At 37.7% G+C, this 17,221-nt stretch overlaps 1 protein-coding gene across 3 annotated transcripts in view; it reads right to left on the reverse strand.

Moving 5' to 3' along the window:
* Nucleotides 1–599: 599 nt before the first annotated feature.
* GALNT7 (polypeptide N-acetylgalactosaminyltransferase 7) overlaps nucleotides 600–17,221 on the reverse strand; it is a 135,127-nt gene continuing 118,505 nt past the window's right edge. For all 3 annotated transcript variants that reach the window (XM_079771735.1, XM_079771734.1, XM_079771733.1), the window contains 5 exons: nucleotides 15,824–15,946; nucleotides 12,803–13,021; nucleotides 8,716–8,814; nucleotides 7,628–7,756; nucleotides 600–3,252 (listed from right to left, as the gene is read on the reverse strand). In XM_079771735.1, the coding sequence (XP_079627861.1) occupies nucleotides 3,115–3,252; nucleotides 7,628–7,756; nucleotides 8,716–8,814; nucleotides 12,803–13,021; nucleotides 15,824–15,946 (708 nt within the window). In that variant the 3' untranslated portion in view covers nucleotides 600–3,114. The remainder of the gene's footprint in view (nucleotides 3,253–7,627; nucleotides 7,757–8,715; nucleotides 8,815–12,802; nucleotides 13,022–15,823; nucleotides 15,947–17,221) is intronic.

The raw sequence follows: 17,221 nt of genomic DNA on the forward strand, positions 1-17,221 counted from the left end.
AGCTGCCAGTTTTTCATATTTTTTAGGCATAGGAGCTGAGAATTGGAAGACACAATAGCCAAGTCAGTTTAGAGCAAGTTTCCCAAATCAACAGGGTCACTTACTTGGATGTTAGTAGCCAATCTTCTTGAGATGCCATGTGTTGTGCCACAAGGTCCTATGGCCTATTTCTAACTTCATTTTCGTAGGCTTCCCTTCTTTCTACTCAGTCAGTTGTAAAGAATTTTGACTTAAAAGACATTTTTGCTTTCAATAGGCAATTATATTGTAGAATATACTGTCAAAAAAGATGTATGTTGCTGGTTGTTGTTTTTTATAATTGGATATGGGACTTTAAAAAAAAAATTGCTACACATAGGTAACCAGAGGCAAAAATAAACCTGTTTCCTTCCTACACATACTGATAGGTAAGGTCTGAGTATTCTAAGCACACTCTAAGAACTCAACCCCAAACTCAAGCACAAACTCAATATATAACTATGGCTTATGATATTTTAGCCATTCTACTTGTTTATCTTATGAACAATACAGTTATTACTTTAAATGTGCAGTGATTAGATTTAGAAACGATTACAAGTATTGAAAAAAAAACCCATGAATTAAAATACAGTATTTTATTTTTTCTCATCTAAAAAAACAAGCAACCCAGAATTAAGATATACATAAACTTCTCAAATTTATCCCTAATAAAATTCTGAATATTTATACAATTTCTACAGAAACATACAGTGTATCAAAATCTGCACAAATCAAATTTATAAAATGTGTAGAAATGCATAGTGATATTATCAACTTACAAAGCAAGGATATGGGAATTATTTCCAAAGCAGCCTACAGTAGAAAATAGTCATTATGGCAGCAGCTTCTGATGTTTTTTTTTCTTTTGTGTTTGGTAAGGTTTCTGATTTCAATATAGAGAATCATTTTCATAGATTATCTTAACGAATTGCACAAAATATCTATTTAAAATTTACATGCACAGTTTATGTGCCACCTTTCTTAGGCCTATGCATAGTTAACAAGGTTATAATTTATTCAACAAGAAAAATGGAGCCTATTTGCAAACACACAAGTAATTATAAGTACCAATTCTCTTTCTTTCTTATAGTTGATTTATTTTGCAATTATTTAAGCATATAAATGTACTCCTTTTTAAACATCTCTAGAGATGAATGAAAGTTAAAATGGTTGATTATAGATCAGTAGCAAAATACAAATAGTTCAAAATTATAAATAAAATTCTGTTTAGGATATTTAACTCACTCCCCAAATTTAAGGACTAGCCTTGGAAGAAACAGATTTGTAGACTTTTAAACAAATGTAGGTGGTTTTTTTCTTTTCTTTTTTGAGCTTTAATTAAAAATATTTCCCTCTGGCAGTAGTTTGTGAATTCCTCTCATTGTAATGATATCATGATTACAGGATCAAAAATGCTTAATTTACTTGCCATTTCCCAACTCATGTTATTTGCCCCCCACTTAACATAGCATTTTATTATTAAAAAAATATTTTTATTGATTTCAGAGAGAAAGAAACATCAATGATGAGAATCATTGATTGGCTGCTTCCTGCCCGCCCCCTACTGGGGATCGAGCCTGCAACCTTGTGCCCTGACCAGGAATCGAACTGTGACCTCCTGGTTCAGAGGTCGATGCTCAACCACTGAGTCACGCTGGTCAGGCTTATTAATATAGCATTTTAATATTTTGAGTAAGAAAAGAGTATTTCGTTAGAAATAAAAACCTAACCAATCATCTCCAGTATTTGGTTTTCCTATACTGTCTTAGTAAATGTTTAAATCCAAACAAGTCTTCTTTTTACTGGAAAAATACTAATAGAAATATACTTCCTAAAAAAATTAATAAAGATTAGGGGGGGAGAAATAAAAAAAAATAAAGATTAGGGAACTAACACTTAATCTAACAGAAAGGAGTTCATATTTGTTAATGAACTATATTTTTAAATAGCCTTTTTAAATTTTTTAAAAATGTGCAGGGAATTTCATTTGGATGAAGATATAAATAAAACATCCATTCACTCTTGGCTTGAAAGGTTGCACAGCTTAGGTTATAATACACAGGAGCTTTGTAAGGCTTAATTTAACAAGGGTTCGAAAATTCTTACTTCAGAATGAACCTTTGATGTTTGTTTATAGCAGTGTTTTGTTGTTTTTGTTACCTCCCCTCCCCCCCATTTTAAGATTTGAAACTGAGAATTATAGTTTTCTAAATGACAGGTATTGGGGGAAAGTAAATTCCAGAGGTCAATGGTCAATTTTTCTCTAGTTGGCAGACCCTTCTGCTCTCTTAGGAGTTGGTATTAACAGAGGGCAGTGGGAATGCCAGCAAGTAAGGAACTTAATGCCATACAATCTTCAATTCCTATGGGAATTCTTTGGGATTTCTTGTTGTTATTTTTTTCAAGCCATACAACATTCGATCTCAGAGCAAATGGTAGCACATAAATTCATTTCTGTGTAGTAAAAGTATTTACTGGTGACCATTCCATCATTACCATCCTATACATTTCATTGAAAGCTCTTGAAATATATACTGAGAAAATGAAAGAGGCACTAAATGTGTTGAAATTCACCTTTCAAAAAAGCAGCATGACTGTGAAGGAAGGCCACCTTGGCTAATAACCTGTGGCAGTGCTTCAAAAAGATGTAAAATTAAATAAAGACACAACAGGTTGATAATCACCAAGTTATATATGAAAGTCTGGTTACTCCAACCTTTTTCAAGTGTGTTAAAAAAAAAAAAAATCAAACTGCCTGTCAGACCCCTGAGTGTAATCCCAAAGAAGACAAAGATGCTTTTAGCTCTGTTCTGAACAGATACAAATGCACAAATTACCGACATCATCTTAAAACAAAACAAAACAAAAAGATGTAAACATCTATAAAGTTTAAGGTAAAAGCAGTTTTGTAAACAGTAACTGCAGATGACAATGTTATTGTAAAGTCACAGTTTATCAATGTCCTTCAAACCTATCAGGAGGTGCTGGGTTTGGAGCTGTACAGAGTTAATAATAGTTGCAGCAGGTTTCAGGCGGTTTTCAGTCCTGTGAAAATTTATGTGTCAGTAGGTAGGTTATTGGTTTCTTTTATTCTTTCTAAACACTATGGATGTTATTCATTTCCCACTTCTGAGTCATTTTACTGGAGTCACAATTGGAGAGAAACACTTGATGGAGGACATCCGAGCGGTCTAAGCACTTTCCAGAAGGAATGTGAGTAAACCTGTGCAGGTTCTGGAAAACACAGAAAAAAAGTTTTAAATTTGTACTTTTTTGATGTTACTGACATTAGAAGAAGTCCTTATTTGGCTTTCATAGGAAGTTAATTCAAATCAGTAGGCCGTCTTGACGTTTTGTTGATGGTTTCCTTTGTTATGCAAAAACCTTTTAGTTTGATGTAGTCCCATTTGTTTATTTTTTCTTTTGTTTCCCTTGCCGGAGGAGACATATCCAAAAAAACATTAAGAAGAGCATGTCAGAGTTTAGTGCCTATGCTTTCTTCTAGGAGTTTTATGGGTCTTACATTTTAAGTTTTTAATCTACTTTGAGCTTATTCTTATATATGGTGTAAGAGAGTGATCTAGTTTTATTTTTTTTGCATGTACCTGTGCAGTTTTCCCATCACCGTTTATTGAAGAGACTGTCTTTACCCCATTGTATATTTTTGTCTCCTCTGTCATAGATTAATTAACCAAGTAGGCATAGATATATTTCTGGGCTCTCTATTCTGTTCCATTACAAAATAGTCACAGGGATATAAAGTGCAGCATAGGGAATATAATACTGTAATAACTATGTATGGTGTCAGCTGGGTACTAGACTTATTGGGGGGATTAACCATTATACTATACACCTGAAACTAATATAATATTGAATGTCAACTGTACTTGAAAAATTTTTTTTTGGAAAAAAAAAAAAGATAATTCAAGCAAGATGGAGGCTTCAACCAACCAACCAGACATCAGACTTCGAACTTTTCTTGATCGTCAGTCTTCTAAGTGCTTTTATTGTTTATATAAAGACTTATAAGTTATAATGTACTGCTGGTACCGCAAGTTCAGTGCATACAAACCTAAACTCATTATCTTCCCCTCCAAATCTATTTTTCTAATTCCTATTCTGACTAATGACAATATCAGCTTTCCAGTCCTCATGATAGAGACATTCATGTTTTACCTTCCTTCCCTTCCTCACTTCCTCTTTCTCTCCCTCCCTTCCTGTTGAGCAGTGACAAGGTGTGATATTTGCAGTATCACTGGTATATACCCTTTCCCATCCCCATTGCAATGCCTTAGTTTAGCCCTCATCATCGGTTGTAGGTTTCTTCACATAGTCCAAGGCTTCTTACAGGGTGGTCCTCAGACTATCTAAGATTGTATCTGTAAGGTCAAAACTATTTTCGTAATAATACCAAGACCCCACTTGCCGTTTTCCTCATATTGACATTTATCTGATGGTGCAAAAGCAATGGTGGGTAAAAGTACTGGTGCCTCAGCATAAATTAAGCAGTGTCACAAAACTGCTAATAGTCACATTCTAACAGTTAAAAAAGGAAATGCCAGTTTCACTTAAGAATGTCCTTGATGAAGCAGTAAAACTTACTAGTTTTACTAAATCTTGACCCTTGAGTATACTTTTAAAAATAGTCTATAAGATGAAATGGGAAATATGCATAAGACACTTCTGTATAGTGATTTCCACGGTTATCTTGAGGGAAAGTACACATGCAACTGTTTGACTTGAGAGTTCAACTAGCTGCTTTTTGCATGATTTGTCATTTTTTATTTCTAAAATATATTTTATTGATTTTTTACAGAGAGGAAGGGAGAGGGATAGTTAGAAACATCGATGAGAGAGAAACATTGATGAGCTGCCTCCTGTAAACCCCCTACTGGGGATGTGCCCGCAACCAAGGTACATGCTGTTGACCGGAACCGAACCTGGGACCTTTCAGTCCGCAGGCCGCTCTATCCACTGAGCCAAACTGGTTAGGGCCATGATTTGTCATTTTGACTAGAAAGGTCAACTCACAGACAAACTACAATTATTCAAACTTTGTAGACATTTTCATGAAAAGGAAGTGAGCCTCTCCCTTCAAGAAGAAAAACAACAATCACAAAAAATAAATCCACAAATCTGACAGTATTTGTTGCCATTGCTACAAGTTGAGTTTTCAAGCAAAAATTAAGAATTTTTGAAAACTGGCGACCACCACCGTGAATATGATAGCTTCCTAATATGTATATTTTTGACATTGCACAATGAAATGTGTCACCATTTGCAAGATCATGACTTAGTGAACCATGATTTTCTAAATGAGCAATGCATGATGTTACAAAAGCTGACATGGGTAAAAAATCCACTCAAAGACCAATGGATTTTAACAGAACAGTGTTCACTTACATGGTTTCAGATTTTAAATGACAAATAACTTAAGAAACTATCACTTATAGACTTGTGTAGTAGCATCAAAGAATAGCCAAATTATCTGAAAATGCTATTAAATTATTCCTCTTTTCCAACTGCATGTTTATGTGAGGCTAGATTTTCCTCATCTACTTCAACTAAAACAAGATATAATTTCAAATGGAATGTAGAAGTGGTATGAGAATTCAGCTGCCTTCTACTAAACCAGATAAGGGATTTGTAAAACTATAAAACAATGCCTTTCTCACTTTTTTGAAAAAGTTATTATTCATTAAAAGTATTATTTATATTAATATGCAATAGGGCTAATATTAGTTTTATATAAATTATAAATTAATACATAAATACCTGTAAAATTTATTGGATTAATTTCTAATTTTGGGTATTTTGTTAGCTATAATCTACATAAACATAATCTGTGTGAGAAGAGTCTCAATAATTTTTAAGAGTGTAAACGGAATCCAGAGACCGATGCATTTGAGAACTTGTGATGAAGCGTTTCAGTTCATATTTCACAATGTTTCCAGAATTATTTTCCTAAAAATATCCATTGTTTCCTATCACTGCATTCCTCAAATAATGCCAACTGCTCTCCTAAACTTACAAAGTGAAGTTCAATGTTCTGTCATATGGAGGGCAATTCTAAACATGATTCCTAGAATTTTTCTCTACACACTTTCATGCCATGCCTTTGCTCACCCATTTGTCTTACTTACTCTCCAGGAGAAGTCTCTTTATACTTCAGTGATACTGGTACAATGATACTTCTTCTATGAAACTCATCAGAAATAATGCCTATTAATCTCTCTTCTGCTGTCTTATGGCATTGTGTTTATTTTAATTTCTACCTTTTCCCCCCTTCTCTGCTATTGTAGTATGATGTGCTTATTTTTTGAAGTCACTACATCATCGGGCCCCAGTATTCAGGGGTGGGCAAAAGTAGATTTCACTATCCACTTTCATTGGTCATTAGTTAAATTATCAGCCATCATTACCTAAAAGATAAATTATAAGTAAGGATATGAAATAATAAAACCAACAATAATAATAGAAATAATAATAAATAATACAAGAATAAACTTTCATGTACTCACAACTATAAGCCTACTTTTGCCCACCCCTGTATGTTTAGTAACATCTGATGCACAAATGTATATTTAGTGCTGTGCCCTTTAAAATATCTAAAATATGCACATTCCATTTTTTTTATCTATTACTTCTCAATGGTAATTTCTGGTCTTTCAGCCTTCTTTTACTACTTTACTAATATTGTTCTCACTGACCCCTATCACTTATTGCTATTATTCATTTCTTTGTGGAAATAAATGCTCTGTTCTTCAAGATTTATGCTGATCTTCTCCTTCCTAACTTGTTATAAAAAAATCAGCAATTGACACACTCACCACTTTATAGTAATTATCTATGAATGTTGATGACTGGGAATATTAAGCTAGGTCATAATACATACCAACAGAGCAAACAAGTGCTTGCACGACAGTCAGGGTATGATAACATATATTAAATGAGTAAATAAAGTTGAGGTTGCCAGGTTATTTCAGATTGGGGCAGCTTTCCGAACTTTATGTTTTGCAATATATTTATTTTAGCCAAGTGCATACTTTGAAAATTATACATAAATCCATCAATATGATGGAATCCTCAACTTGGCACAGAACTCTTGAATATTCACAGCTAAAATAGAAAAACTGTTCCTCCCCACAGTGTCAACTAAATATGACTTTTAAAGCAAGAAACAGGCAACATTTATCTAACTATTGTATCTATAAAACAATGATAAGTAACGAAGGCCTAGATTTCCAAGTGTTATTTGTCTGTCTCCAACGCCACCTGCTGGACAACATGAAATATAAACACAGTATTTTTTGTTACATATATTTGCCCTCACAGAACACTGATTTCCCGGGTTACTGACATTAGTGGGTCTTTGCGGATATCTCATGACCTCATTACATGACAATATTGCACCAGAGAATAAAAATGATGCTTCATTATGGAACAACGGAGTCATTAGTGCTCAGGAAAACAAATGACTAAATGAGAGGGCAATGCAAGTCAATTTGAATGCAGGTTTTAAGATTTATACATCTAAATTCCACAAGGTAGGTGTTATTAAAGTGAAATAGCATATAATTATTATTTTGGAAGTTGAAATGCAGAATACCTTGAAGTACTGCCATTCCTTATATTCATTTAGGTTACAGTGTGTAATCATGATTTTTGATCCATCAGGCCCCTTTGTCAAACACTGGTCATATTGCATGAGTTGATTTGCTTCGTTGATTCGGAAAAGCTATTAAAAAAAAAGAAATAAAAAAATAACAGAGGCACCTTCTCTGCTGATACACAAAAGCTAACTCAATGGCTATCTTATTTTTTTATAATATTTTTGTACGTTCAGAACTACAAATCCAAAGACCGGAATTGTATTCATTTTGATGTTAACGAACTAACACTGGAAGGATTATGTTCTTTACCCTCTTAGATACAGAAGGGGTCATTAACACATATTTATCATGTACCAACAATGTGAGCAAATACAAGTGAAAACAGATCTGATGTCTTACAATCTAAATTGGAGGCAAGAAAAATACATAAGAAAGTAGGAAAATATATTAGGGGAATATACATTACTGGCAGTAACATTCCAGCTTATTGGGAGGAAATGTGGAATTCTGGATAATATTTACAAATACAATTGTTAGGGAGCTAGGCATGCATAGTTATAGACTCACACAAGAATACATTCTAACTAGAGGCTGGTGCCTCTCTGTCAGTCAGACATCCTTAGCGCTGCCGCAGAGCGGGGAGAGGCTCCCGCTATTGCCACTGCACTCGCCAGCGTGAGCCCTGCTCCTGGCTGAGTGGCGCTCCCCCTGTGGGAGCACACTGACCACCAGGGGGCAGCCCCTGCATTGAGCGTCTGCCCCCTGGTGGTCAGTGTGAGTCATAGCTACCGGTCGTCCCGCTGTTTGGTTGATTTGCATATTAGCCTTTTATTATATAGGATAGAATGTCTTATATTAAATTCTAGATTGTGACTGCTTATGTGAAAAGCAGTGCTGCTATTATACCCTCATTTAACTAAAAGTTTTAGCTCAGTTTTTTCTTTTCCTTTTCTTTTTTTACAGAAAGGTTTACTTTACCAAACAAAGAAAATTACCAAATTAAAAACCAAAGGAATTCCCAAGATCAACAAGCCTGGCAGCCCTCACTGCAGAACCAACTTAAATATGAAAGGAGGTAATTTACCTGGTTCCCTCCCATCCTGTGGCAGGGTCCTAGTTCAACGAAGCCTCCATTCGTCCTTCCCATGCTATCAATGCAGTAAGCAGATTCAAAGCCTCTGATCTAAAAACAAGGAACAAAGAACCAATAGCAGGCAACCGTTTAGTTTTTATTATGCCCTAACATCAGAGTAAAAGAGTTTCATGTTAAATATTGCAGTTCATAGTGGACATATGGGTATGTGTAATGCCAGGTTATTACTGTATTTATTGTTAGTCTTGGAATAGCTTAGAACATAGTAGTCATCTTTGAAATAATTGAGGGTCTTTAACTCAATATTAGAATAGGCTCATTCTCAGGAAGGGCACTGGCCTATAGATTTTGATAAAATACCACAGAAGAAAAAAAAAGAAAAGACAGTAACTATTAAGTACAATCTCAGACTCAGATAATTCACGTGAATAAGAAGCAACTAGAGTTACCTGACCACAGTGGTCACAGACACTGGCCCTGATGTCCAGACCAGAACTGGATTTGTAAGGTAACTCCCAAATGGCTGAGAGGCACTTTGGTAGCTGTCTGCAGGGACCTAAGGGGCGAACGTTATGGCAGCCGGACCAGGCAGTGAGACTTTTCTCTAAGGATAAGGGAGGTGAAAAGCCAACACAGTTTCCATCTTGGAAATGCATATTTCTTATAAAAATAACCTTTTCCCTTTTTAGAAATATTATATATCTCAATTATAGATTACTATATGTTTTATTCATTTAGTCAGTATATACTCGTGACAATGTAAGAGCTTGAGAAGATACAAAGAGAAGCAAAAGCAAGTCCTGGTCCTCAGGACCCTCACGTCTGCAGGGAGGCTGAGGGGTCAAGTCAGTCAGGATGGAGGGATGGACGTGAGGAGGAAGAGCCCTCTCCCATAGCCGCCTGGAGGAATTCTGAAGCAGCTGGTGGGTGTTACCCTGAATGTGCAGGGAAGGCTGAAAAGTGAAACGTAAGGTGCCAGAACAGGAAGCGGTTAAATTCAGATTGAGATTGTAAAGGGAGGACAGAAAATCCCATCTATTTACTCACTTAGGCATTTATTTATTCATCCAATATGAAGTGAGTACTGTGTAAGGTATGTTGGAGGCTCTGATACACCCATGAATGAAACAGATAAAGACCCTTGCCCCAGTGAGCTTATATTCTAGGGAAGGAAACAGAATTTAAGCCCAAGCCACAATAGAGTGATAGGCGCCGTGAAACAAAAGAAAAAGAGCAAGTTAATGAGGGCCTGTGTGGCTAGGTGTTTGGGGGATAGCAGGTGGCTCTCACTGAGAAGGTGCCATGGGAGCAGACTTGAGGTGTAGAGCTACGCACGCAGAGGGAAGGCGGTCCAGGCAGAGGGGGCAGCAAAGGCTGCCTGCAGTAAGTAAGGAGGACAGTGGGGCCGGAGTGAGTGAGGAGAGGAGTAGCAGATGAGGCCAGAGAGGAATAGGGCCAGAGATGCAGGCCTAGAGGCCACTGGAAAGGACTGTGCCTTCCCTTTGAGGGACAGGAGGTGTCACTGCAGGTTTCTAACAGGAACACTATCATTTTTGAAAGACCACCCTGACTGCTGTGTTTAGAATAGGATGTAGGAAGGCAAAGCTAGTCTCAGTGAGATGTGGCTTAGACGAGAGTAAGAAAGGATCAATCAGAGTCGAACTAGATGTAAGTGAGAGAGAAGGAAAGGATTCAAAAAAGACTCCAAAGCTTTGGCCTGAGCAATCAGCAAAGATAGGCTGGGGAGGGGAGATGGGGAGGTCACTGTTGGATGCGTTGAGTTTGAAATGCCTATTAGTCAAATGGAGAGGTCCAGTAGGCAGTTGGATATACTTGTCTGAGCTCTGGGAGACAGATTTAGGTTAAACATAGAAACTGGAGTCACCAGCATGTAGATGGTTTTAAAGCCATGAGACAGACAAGATCACCAAGAGAATGCCTTCCTTTTGCGGCATAGAAGGCACTATACTAATTAGGACAGTGGTTGGCAAACTGCGGCTCTCGAGCCACATGCGGCTTGCGAGCTGCGGTTTGCTGCTCTGTTGACTAATGAGTTTGCCGACCACTGGGATAGGGGCTTAATCACAAGGAACAACAACAGCCTGTAATTATTGGAATCGAGAGTCTAGGTCAGTGGTCGGCAAACTCATTAGTCAACAGAGTGGCAAACCTCGGCTCCTGAGCCGCATGTGGCTTGCGAGCCGCAGTTTGCCGACCACTGAATTAGGAGATTAAAAGATAACCAAAACTGGGGTCTGAACTGCCAGGGGCTATGGTCTGGTTGCTGTAATAGCACACAGAGGTGAAATAAGGGTACAAGAAAAAAGGTACTAAAATAAGAGGTGCAGAGAGAGTGGCATAGAGTCCTTTGTTGGCTTCTTGGAATTTCTTAGGAACGGACCCTGTCCTCTGTTTTCTCATCCAGCCCATGAAACAGCCCCCTGCTGATGGCTCCAAACACACACCCTTAGATGTACCTTTGGCCTCTGTTCTGGGTTTCAGTATTACACGGCTTAAGATCTACTTGACAACTCCACCTGGGCCTCTCACAAGTCCAGAACACCAATAGAGAACTTGCTATTCCCGACCCCCTCACTCATCCTGGCTACCAACTTCCTAATCTCAGATGCCACCTGGTCCACTACTCAAATAAAAAACAAAACTAGATGTCATCCTGGCCCATGTCCTTCGCATACAAATCCATCAGTGACCTACCTCCAGATCTTCACCTTGTATGCTTCTCTCCATCTCTGTCCTCACCACCCTCGTCCAAGCCCCCATCACTTCTCACTGGAAGTACCCTACTGATTTCCTAAAATGTCATTATTGTTTCTACTCTAAATTCTCACAGCAGTGTGATTAAAACAACAGCATAAATCAAATCACGTTACCTTTCTGTTTAAAAACCCTTGCATGGCTTCCTACCACCCTTACGATAAAAGGCCTCCCTCCTCACCTGCCTGTCACTTCACCTTATTAAACCTGCTCTTTTCTGCTCAAGCATGCAAAGCATTTCCTGGCTCAGAGCCTTCAAACTCATTCTTTTCTTTACCTGGAACACTTTCCTAGCTCTCTGATTTCAGATCTCAGATTAATGTTACCTCCTCAGAAAAGCCTTCCCTACCCTATCCTTATGTCCTCTTGAACATCACCTAATTTCCCTCATAGCCTTTACCACCATCTATCATTATCTTCTTTGTTTTTCCTGTTTTTTTTTGTGTGTGTGTTTTTTTTTTTGGGGGGGGGGGGGGCGGGGGCGTTGTCTCTCATCCACTAGCATGTAAGTTCCCTGTGGAAAAGGACCTTGTTTGTCTTGTTTTCTTTCTATATAGAAGAGTGACTGGCTCAGCCAATATTTGTTGGACACATAATCAAGCAAAAACATATAGATGTGAAAGTTCGTGGCATGTTTAATACAGCGACGAGGCAGCACCCATATATATGGGTGGGTGAATCAGAAATGCACCCAGTTACAAAGGCAAGTTTGAAGAAACAAAGAAATGACAACACAGATCAATGACTTTGATTTTAATTATTTCCAGTTACCATTAATTCATTCATTCACTTGACAAGCTTTTTGAGGGCCTTAGTACATGGGGGTCTCTGCATTAGTTCACTGGGACACAATGGCGAACAAATACTGACTGGCTAAGAGAGAGGCAATTTTCAGTGTTATGAGAAATCATGCAAAAAACCATAGGACTGAGTCTTTTGATAGAGTGGGAAAGAAAAAGAAAGACTTTTCATTGAAAAAAGCCTACAGTGGTAATTCCTACATTGAAAGCAGTAATAATAAGTTGTAATTAGCCAAGGAAGGGAGTCAGACTGAGGGGTAGAGATGTGGCAGGAGAGAGTGGACAGTGTTCCAGACTAGAGGAGCCATATGTGCAGAGAGGAGAGGACACACAGTCAGCTGCTCAGGGTGGTTGTAACTGGGAAAGTGGGGGAGGTACCGGACAGATTTACCCAAACTTTCCCTCAAGATTCTTCTCCCTCGTACATTTCACCTCTCTCTGCATTCTCCCAAACTCATCTCCAAACACATGCACTTTGATATCTGAATATCAGTGATACTTACTTCTCCCCAGTCAACATTTTTGGGTGGCAAAGGGTAGTGTGAGGTGATATCATAAGCGATCTCTTCCATGAACCATTTGAAACTTTTGCAGTTGTGATCTTCTCGAAATTTTTTCAGCTCAGAAATATCCCCATATGCTAACGCCTTGGATTCAGGACGACTGGCATAGAAGTAGTCTTTATATTCATCCCACCAGACCTCAACAACTCTAACATAATTCTGTGGAGGAAAAAATTAATACCATTATAACAAAAATATTTGTAATGTCATAAACAGCTTATCTTAGACATCTGAAATAGGACCAAATTATAACAAACTTATTTCAATAAGACCTAATATTTAAACAAAAATGCAACTGAGCTAATGACTCTAATATGTCAACTGCCAAGGATAAAATCATCATGCGTGTTCAACTAAAAAGTGATGGACATAGACTCTTAGCTGCAAGAGATACCTATTCTAAGAGAATATATTCTGTCCTGCTCCTAAAGGAAGAATTTGCTACCTAGAGGGGGTTTATGAGAAGCTGGCTAGACACTGGTGCTCCTCCCAGAATTATCTCCATACTACTAGCATATGCAGGGAAAAAATCCCATTTCATACATCATGAAAAACAATAGTTTTGTTTAATAAAAACACATCTTTGTAAGAAAAAATCCCATTTCAGAAACCATCACGAAAAACAATAACTTTAATAAAACACATCTTACAACTATAAAAGGACCATTTTTACCATAACCCAGAATTAACTGGGTATTTTCCCCCAGATGGTGCACTTTAAGAAAAAGTAACTAATAAACAAAAAAAATCAGTTGACATTGTGACAACTGACAAAGACCTAACTTCTAAGGTTTTAGCGAATGCTGCATGTAGGCATGAATATATGGGACAGATTTAGTACATACTCAATCTAGTCTCTTGGTCTTCTCTGGCAGCATCAGCAAACTTTGTTGTAAAGGGCCAGAGAGAAAGCATTTTTGGCTCAGTGGTCCATAGATATCTCTGTTGTAACTACTCAACTCTGCTGAGAAAGTAGCCACAGACAGTGTGTAAACAAATGGGTGTGGGCTGTGCTCCAATACAACTTGATTTACTAAAGGGCTGGATCTGGCCCATTGTTTTCCATCAGGAGTAGGAAAATCTAGCATTCTTTTACATTTTTTTCTACACTACAAGATAACTATCAAAGGGTGAATGTGACCTTGCAGGCATGTTATTGCAAAAGCTAATGGCTTCAACCAAGTCTTAGGCAGCAGTATCCTGAAAGAGCATGTAGTATAGCTAAGTATTTTGAATCCTTGCAAATCCATCCAAAATTAGACACAGTCCATGTCTTCTAGATGCTTATGAATGTGAAGAATTAAATGCACACAAATAAGGTTATAGCAACAAAAAGAAGGAATATTTGTTTGGGGTGGAAAGGGGCACCATGGAGGGATGCTGGATGGTTCAATCTTGAAAGAGTGGTTAATTAGGTGGGTATCGTATTGAGGGCAAATGAAGATGGCAAATCATGGTGCATTTGGAGTCCTCCAAGTAGTATGCCACAGGTGGAATGAATGCAGGATTCAGAGAAAACTGGCCTCACTTTCGTTTTAAGATGAGAATAATCATAGTCTTTATCTTTTAGTATGTTGTGAAAATTAAAAAATTAACCTATGGAAAGCATGTAGATTTGTGACTGATACCTAATAACCAATCAAAAAGTGTTAGCTATTATTATTATTTTTATGGACTTTGAGTTTATCCTTTATATGAGAGTCATCAAAAGGTTTTAAACAGGAAACAGACATAAGGACATTGAAGCTGATGACAGAGAGCCAAGTGGAGGCTGTTTAGTATCCATGGGAGACATCTGAAGACCTGCACTAAGCATAGAAAGGAATGGACTTAAGAGATATGTATGAGGTCGAACTGTCAGGGCTTTATCAGGTGAGAGGTGAGTTGGACAACCCTAACATTCCCCCCAAGTTTTATTCATGGGCCAATAGAGAACATAGGAAAAGGAATCACTTTTGAGAAAAAGCTTAAAAGTTTGACTACGTTGAGTTTGAAATATCTAAGAGGATAATTCTAGAAGACAATTAATTATAAATATCTGAAGCTCAAAAACAAATGGGCTAGATTAATCCACAAAAACCATTGGCACCCTCGTGGTTGAAGTGCATGGTGCTAAAATTGGAGAAAAGCAAGTGCCTGGCACATTCGGGCATTCTCTAAGAATATGCTGAACATGACACTTATTGGGTAGTTTTTATGGAAGCTACAATTAACTTGTAGAGTGCTCTTGACTTGGTTAAGGACTCCAGAAAATGAAGGGCATCAGAGGGCTCTTAGAACTTACGACAGCAGCCCAACAAGACTTTCAACAGAGGCTGTTATCCTAGCAATGGGACATTTGGCCTCTGTATGGAGCTTCCCTGGTTTGTCCTGTTCTGAGGGACAAAAGATATTAATCTTTCACAAGCACTACTCAAAACTTGATTTTGTTTACTACAAAAACTCCTAATATAATTAATTTTTAAAATTAAATTTTTTAAATTTCACATGCTACTGTGAAATTAGGCCTTGTGGGATATGGCTGTTTGTCATTTTGATGTATTTTAAATAAATAAATAAATTAAATAAATAAATATTTATTTATTACATAAATAAATATTTATATATTTTATTTATATATTATATATATATACATATACATATATATATATATATTTAAAATAATATTTTCCTCATTTGTGACTAATAGAAGTTGGTATTTTCATTTCCACTACCTTCCTTTCCTACAGAGTGTCAGTCCTTTGGAATTTATTTACGATGTCTTTATGGAGAACATTCATCAATGGGATACAATGACTAACTTCAAAGAACAATAAGATATTTCATGAGTAAGTCTAGCCTAGGGTAAAAGTGAGGACCTGTGTGATTGCTTAAGAGATTGTCCTGTACTCTGAGTACCACAGCATGTGGTACATAAATGTTAGTTCCCTCACCTTCTCCACTTTCAACCAGAAGACTCACCTTCATAGTTGGAGAAGACCCAACATTAATGGGCGGAGGATTCCCTTGCCAGCCCTCAAGACGGTAGATATGTCCCACACGAGAACAAGGGACAAACAGTAGTTTGCCGCCACACTGCCATATCTATCAAGAAAAAACACATGTGGAAGTTGTTTCAAATGCCAAAATAAATTACGGCTAAAAATTTGTCTTGTAACTGTAAATCTGAAATCTTAATTAGATACAGTGTCCACAGGGATTTTGTAAACTAAACAAATCTTAAAATAACTTGCCTGTTTTCCAAACTCATATAATAACAAAGGAGGCAGTAGGAAAGCAGTAATATACTGCTGCTAAGGGGCCTTTTCCTAGGTACTTGTAGCTCCAAGCAACCTTTTCGCAGTGTAACCTTGCCAAACCATGCAGACTCTCCATTCCTAACATCATTCATCATTTCCATTGCTAATATAGTTCCCACCTGGGTGATTATAATAATCTCCTGCCTGGCTTCTTCACCTCTAACTTCTCTCTCTTCAATGCTATTCTTATTTATAGCAAGGGATTATTCTGGTTGAAGGGCAGCTTTGGGTCATGTTATTCCCTTGCTTAATATCTTCGATGGGTTTCCATTGCTTATCAAATTAAGTAAAAATCTCGTAGCTCAGCATGAAAGACTCTCTTCAGTATGGTCCTAACGTACCCGTCCACTTTACCTTCTTGGATGTCTGTCTTATTCATACTGCCAGATTCTGCTAAACTGTGCTCCTCACTGTTTCCTGAATACATTCTTCATGTTTCACCTTTGTACCTCTTCCCATTCTATTTGCTTAGAAGTCCCCCTCCCTTCCCTTTGAGCCAGGATAGTAAGAAGCCAGAAAAATTCCTTGGCAGGTAGAATGGGTAAACTGAAATAGACAGCTGATTCAAACTGGCCTCACCCAGCACCGGATTTTCCTGCCTCCTCCCTGGCATGACCACTCTCTTAAGCATTAAGCCCTCAGGACAGTGAGTTTCTGATCAGCATCACATGATGTTAGGAACAAAGCCTCAGGTTTGTTGACCACAGAGACAGGCCTCAGTTGTGTTTCAGCTCCAGGCCCAGAAAAGCAGCAAAACCAGACGAAGAAAGGTCATGGTTGGCATCAGGACCAGATGCAATGACCAATGACCCCTAACCTAGCATGGACCAATTAATAGAGACCATGATCCTGACCCTGTATGCTCATGTTGATGGATCAGCATATTAAAGGACACACCTGGAAAGCTGATGAATATTCTATTGAAATCCTCCCCCCAAGACTTCCCTTAAAATTCCTGCTTTAGAAAACAGATAAAGAGACCTAAGACAAAGGACCCAGTGTGCGCTCTCAAGAGCACACACACACCTTCTTTCTTCAGGCATGTATATCTGCGTTCTCT

Source organism: Cnephaeus nilssonii (genome assembly GCF_951640355.1).
Source record: "Cnephaeus nilssonii genome assembly, chromosome: 5".
Taxonomy (NCBI): Eukaryota; Metazoa; Chordata; class Mammalia; order Chiroptera; family Vespertilionidae; genus Cnephaeus; species Cnephaeus nilssonii.